Genomic DNA, 6,126 nt, shown 5'->3' with positions numbered 1-6,126 from the left:
TACATTATCTTTTAAAGTTGATGCCAGTTTCCGCATCAACATTTCTTGCAAGACTTCACAATTTTCAAGATTTTATCATTTTTTTCTCGAATATGTAAAAAAACAGTTTTGGGTCAGCATGAAACACTAGGTGGGGTTGGGTAACCAGAACCAAACAAATTTTTTTTTGTTTAGGCCATATACAGTGCTGTTTCCTATTAGTATTGTAATGTACTTACCATGTGTTTACATCGTGCTATTATCCCTTATATATGTGTATATATATATATTAGACACAGAATATATATGTATGCATTTCCCTTATATAATTTATTAAATTATTTAAAGATCTACATAATAGTGGCAGCATTTCTATGCATATCATTTATGCTAAAATGTTCACAATCAATGGTACTTAGATACAGCACTACTTTTCAAGAAAATGGTGTGAAAAAAAATCAACTATACAGTATCTCTGTCAAGAGTACAATCTGTGTCTGCTGAGTGTAGGCAATAGCTTTCCTTCCTTCAAATGTCTATGGTTTGAGTAAAGTGAAATTGCTTCAATAAATCAAGGGATATCACCACCTTAATCTCTCTCCCCTTAATTTCAAAGCTTTCTCAGCTGTTCATGTTAGCATACTCCAAAATGGTCATAACCTGGTTGGCTGCCATCAACAACTCGATCAATGCCCGATTGATTAGGTGCCTTGTTGTGTTTACTACTTTTAAAGATGACTTGTCAACATCTATACCTTGTTGATTCTCTAACATTCAAACATTTACTAAATAGTCTTGGCTAATTTTTGCTTTTGAAGCTACACTGTGTGTCAACATTTTCATTCAAAACACCTTTCAACTACTTTAAAGATAATTTTGGTGTTAGAGGCAGCCATGTTGGAAAAACAGTTGACATGGATAGTATAAAAGGAACTCTATGATTGGTCAATTTGTTACACGATCATATACCCCTTATACCAATATAAGCGTTACTGGATAATGGCAGCTTGCAGCTGTTTGAGGGCGTGCTAACATAAACAACTTTGTAAGCTTTGACTTCAAGGGAAGAGATTAATGATACTAGGCTTTAGCCAATATGGATACACATATCCTCCTCTGTAATGGAAATAGTCCTTGGCCTAGGGAGTCTTTTGTATGAATAGTCTTTAAAGGGTAAAAGACAAGTTTGTCATTATCATGTTTCTGTTTGATTTTAGTTTTTAAATTTTAGTTTTTGTTTGGTGTATCAATCCACAAGATCATTATGATGTGTGAATGTTTATTTCATCATGCCCCTAATATGATGAAAAGTCTCTAATGGTATGATTGTGCCCCTTTAAAGGAACTTGGCTTTGGTTTTATACCCGTGATAAAAATATTTATTCATAAAAATTGTTTATCATAGCCTTTGTTATATTATAAAAGAGCTCATGATCAAAATTTGTCACAACAGCAATTTTCCCACCAAAGCTGTCAACTCTATTCAATAATTCCTGTGAGAATGAATGTTCATTGACTCTGTTTGTAGACATTTTCATTCGTACCAGTTATCATTCATTTAGGATTTTGTTGTTTCTCATTCTATGTCGCATCCACTGTAGATATGGCTGTGGGACAAAGTTGCCAAATTACCAATTCACTTCTTTGTCCAAATCCAATCCAATGTTAAATCAATATCCATCATTTACAGTTTGTCATCGCCATCCGTGACCAAATCCAACGACCGCTACGAATGCTTTACAGCTTGCCATCGCCATCCGTGACCAAATCCATCAACCGATACCATCCTATCTTCTTGACTTCATTTACACCAGTTGTCAACTCCTCCTGTTCACTGTGTTGTAGTCTGACCTTTAACCCCTCCATGATTGCTTGTTTTTTGTTTTCTCTTGCACAAATCACAAAGGGGAATCTAAATTTTTGTCTGTACTGTGTGTTACAGTTTTGTAGATAGGATTTCTCCTCCTCTGTGAGTGAGAGCAGACCAGAACCGCTTTGCTCTTTGGTGGATTCCTGTGTTAGTTTTCCTGCACTGGCTAGTTTTCCCGCCAAGTCTGGGTGACAACGCAAGATTCCTGCTTTACCTAAAGTACATAAAAAAGAAATATACAATACAATTTACAATGTTATACACGACATCAGTTGTGGTTCCTCATATGGTACTGTGCACAACCCAAAAACATTATTGCATAACTGCATGCAAATTATATGCAAATGAGGACACACTAGTTCATTGTACACAAAGCCTGTGATAGGCCTTTCCAAAATTTGGTGCTCTACTTCCTCTTCTGTGTGCTCCTTGGGGGTATGTACATGGTGTAGGCATGGATGTATTATGCACAGGCCAAGATGTACGCATTCAGACGACAACTATGTAGAAATTATTTTCTGGTAGCTATTCGTCATGACAATGCAATGCAACAAATCCACCTAGACATATGCCACGTACATGACGTAATGATGCACTGATGATATGTTCTCGATCGAATGAATGACCCAAGGTCAGGGCGAGGTCGAGCTCTGAATGATACGCTACGAGCTCCGCTCGACAGACGTGCACCTAAACTGAAGCCAGCTAGGCGAGGTCAAAATGTAGGGATGTTAAATTATACCACTGAAAAGAGAGAGAAGACCCCTCCCTGTAAATTATCTTGGTAAAACACCAAATAATTTCATTCTTACAGCCGGGTAGGTACTTAGTCCTGCTTACATGACGGTGCACGAGTCTGTATTACTGACTTGACTCTAGGGGGAGGGACAATTGTCAGAATCGAGTCCCGAATTCCTCCGTATGCAAGCAGGACTAGGTAGGTACTTAGTGTTTAGAGTCAAGTCAGTAATACAGACTCGTGCACCGTCATGGAAGCAGGACTAGGTAGGTACTGTGCACAGCTCAGACTGAACTTACCAGCCGAAGGCAACTCGTCAATGAAAGAACATATTTTTTCATGTAACTGTTTAACATGTTGAAACGGTCTCTTAGACCAAACTGCAGCTGCTATAAGAGGCCCATGTTCGATGACATTACCAAACTTCTCGATAAATTCATCATAATCCATGCGGTTTACCTCAGCGATGGTAACTTTGGTCTTTAGGCCAGCCATTGTGGTCGACTGAACATTAGTAACTGAGGACTCTATGTAACGAGCGACAAGATTCGCTCGCAATTTGCATTGTTCCAAGTTTTAGCCAATGAAAATGCACGAAACAGTAGTTCCTTATTGTCGTCTGATGAAAGGGCCGAGATAGACCATTCATCATTTCATCATACATTTTGAAGGCAGGTTCCGGGGATAGGTTCACAGGGACGTGTAATATTTCATAGATCGTTGTTTTCCAGGTCTACAGACTAAATATAACAACTTTTGATTATATATTCCTTCCTACATGTAAGGGGAAGCTTCGTAGTATAGCGATTGATACATTTGTAGCAGCAAGATTCGTACGATATTTTCCTAAGAAAAACGGCATTCTATTAAAGCAATAAGAAAGCAACAATCTCTGAAATATTACACGCCCCTGTGGATAGTATGAGAACTTTGTTCACCGCTTCCTATACATGTATTATGTACCTATTGACATACTATTAGTTTACAACTACAAACAGGCTTTCAGTGTCGATAGAATATCGGATATCTGCCAGTAAAAACAATTGAAATGAGTACATATGATATTAGTGCTAGTCTGTACCACAGGCACTTGAACCCATATCTATGAAAATATGAATAAAAGAGAATGACATACCTCTATTGTGTCATCGTCTGTCTTTGAATGTAACAGAAGAACATATATCTTGAGTATGTATACTACGTGTATGTATATACATATATCATATAACAGAATATTATCATCCTGGAATTGAATATTAGGTCACAAGTGACTGTACTTGTTGTTCAAGCTATCTCATACATACTGGCTTGCGAGATCTCGCGAGAATGAAGAATTGGGAAATTCACGGTCTCGATAAAATGACGTAATTATATGACTCGTTTATATTACTTTATTCCGTTTGATAACATTCTCAACTTACTGTTTGCTTGGCCCACATTATTTCTGACTTTCGATTATAAAATAATCAAATTTTATAACTAGTGAACTTTACACATGTGACGTCAAATATGATGATGTACTTTAATATTTTGAAATCATGAACTTTTCTGTTACAAAGACAACGAAGTATGAGTATGCAATATCTGGAAAGGGGAATTCTATGTAGGGTTAAGTTCACGATATTACATATAGCTTACACATCATGATAAGGTAACTACATAACAAATATAAACGTGAGAAGCAGACAAGATCAGCTAGGTGATATTTTAACATGCAGACGTTGGTGATGCTGTATACTGAGCGCATGCACTCGAAGTTTTTCTACAAAGGGAGGGTGATGAAGCGCCTCCAACGGTAGTAATACACACGGTAAAAATCGCTGTTTTTGCTTTATATAATGGCAAGCCATGAATGTTTCTTAAATATTCTATTAGCTTTATTTCTTGTAGGGTATGGTGAAAGATTCGTCGTTGTTTGCACTTCACATTGTTAGCGCTTACAGAGCTTCTTCGATCGATGCTGGGATGACTCTTTCAGTCTAGTGGGAGGGGTGGGGTGTGGGTGGGGGTGTGGGTGTGGGTGGGGGGGGGGTGAGGGATGGAGAGATAGAGTTAAATAGTCTGCTTCCTGAAATACTGACGAGGGCCTACTACCCAACCGAGGTTTTTACAATTTTACGACTACAGTACTGCTTTACATTGAGAATGTTTCGTTCTAGCAGCGATGATTAGAGGCAATATATTAATTGGAAAGTGTGCACCTCGAATAGCAGTATCTGTTTCATAGTGTAATCTACAGCGTGTACAAGGTCATTATATATACTTTATGACTCTGTTGAACTCATAGGATGATAGGACACCACTCATGGACTTGTGAATACATGAACGTTGATTTCAATCAATACAGTAGCTCAGTACAAACTCTACTAGTAAATGATCAGATGATGCCATCCGTAATCAAATCGACAGTTGAGACTCATGTGATTTTTTGGGATAGCGCCCTCTGTACAAATCTGTATGTTTATTTCGTTTTCTCGTTTTGCCCAAACTGTTTATTGTAGTTTGGTCTTAAACATGTTTTTGTTTATAACATTTCAGTCGTCACCATCCTTGTCTGTAAGCTACATTGTGACGGGGCGCCCTCACCCATCGAGAGATAGGAGGCCGATGAGGGGAGAATGACACGACCGTGACGTATCTTAGCTTACAGTCTATCACCATCCTAGCGAGCTATTCGTTTTGTGTATACATTTTCATCTATATTAAGGGAGCCTTCAGTAATTACAGGAGGAGAGAAAGAAGAAATAAGCCCGGTCTGTTGTGTAAAATATATCACTCCCCTAATCAGTTTTCTAAAAAGCGGCCGTCGGCTCCAATTTCCTTTCTCTAACACTTGACAGATCCCATGTTCAAATATTCAAAAAACATGAGTTAAAATACTGCCAGCTATGTATGCAAAGGGACACAAGTCCCAGAATCAATAAAAGTAAAGACCACATTTATAATTTTAAAGATATTGGTTGTTCCCCACTACTATCACCACTTGTAAATTTGTGTGATAGGCACTAAATTAATTAATCCCAATGTTTTGATCTAATAGACAGAGCTGAAGGTGAGAAGTCCTAAAGACCGAGGTCAACACCCCCATTCCATCCCACTATCTCAATAACTTACTACATATTTGTTTCTCCCCTCTCCCGTGTGATGAGACCCACTCCTCTCTTCAAAACCACAACTAACAATTGATTCACTGCATGGTTGCCAGTAGCGATTAGACTGATAATAATGATGGTAATGGTGGGATGTTACACTAGTGGTATGCATAACCGATGGCAGAGGTTGGATCATGTCAAAATTACAAAATAATACAATGAATAAAAATGAAATGCAATCCTCCCCTAATTCTTTTTTTCCTCTCAAAAAACGGCCACCCCGAGGACCAATTTGTAAAATATGACCCTTAATTCCATCAGTCCTCCTAGCTTAACTGAAGGCTTCCTAATGTCGTGTCCGATTCATATTCAGTTAGTTTGGCTGGCTGTGTGTTTATCGATCTCTCTGTCAGTCAGTCAGTCAGTCTGTTTGTTTGTTTCCATAA

General features: G+C 38.1%; 1 protein-coding gene across 1 annotated transcript; it reads right to left on the bottom strand.

Annotated features, from left to right (window-relative positions):
* Positions 1-1,485: 1,485 nt before the first annotated feature.
* LOC144439521 (2-oxo-4-hydroxy-4-carboxy-5-ureidoimidazoline decarboxylase-like) lies at positions 1,486-3,047 on the bottom strand. Its single transcript, XM_078128817.1, has 2 exons — positions 2,888-3,047; positions 1,486-2,063 (listed from the first exon to the last, which is right to left on the bottom strand). Exons 1-2 carry the CDS (start codon positions 3,036-3,038, stop codon positions 1,717-1,719), a joined length of 498 nt encoding a protein of 165 aa, XP_077984943.1. The 5' UTR covers positions 3,039-3,047; the 3' UTR covers positions 1,486-1,716.
* Positions 3,048-6,126: the final 3,079 nt, after the last annotated feature.

Source organism: Glandiceps talaboti, chromosome 8 (genome assembly GCF_964340395.1).
Source record: "Glandiceps talaboti chromosome 8, keGlaTala1.1, whole genome shotgun sequence".
NCBI classification, from domain to species: Eukaryota; Metazoa; Hemichordata; class Enteropneusta; family Spengelidae; genus Glandiceps; species Glandiceps talaboti.
This window is presented reverse-complemented; position numbering and strand designations above follow the sequence as displayed.

What these genes read in the sequence shown, in the direction of transcription:
- LOC144439521 (XM_078128817.1), bottom strand. Translation starts at nt 3,038, where the DNA reads ATGGATTATGATGAATTTATCGAGAAGTTTGGTAATGTCATCGAACAT. An exon ending in TGACGAGTTGCCTTCGGCTG is followed by an intron (nt 2,064 to 2,887) that starts GTAAGTTCAGTC and finishes TATGTACTTTAG; the next exon opens with GTAAAGCAGGAATCTTGCGT.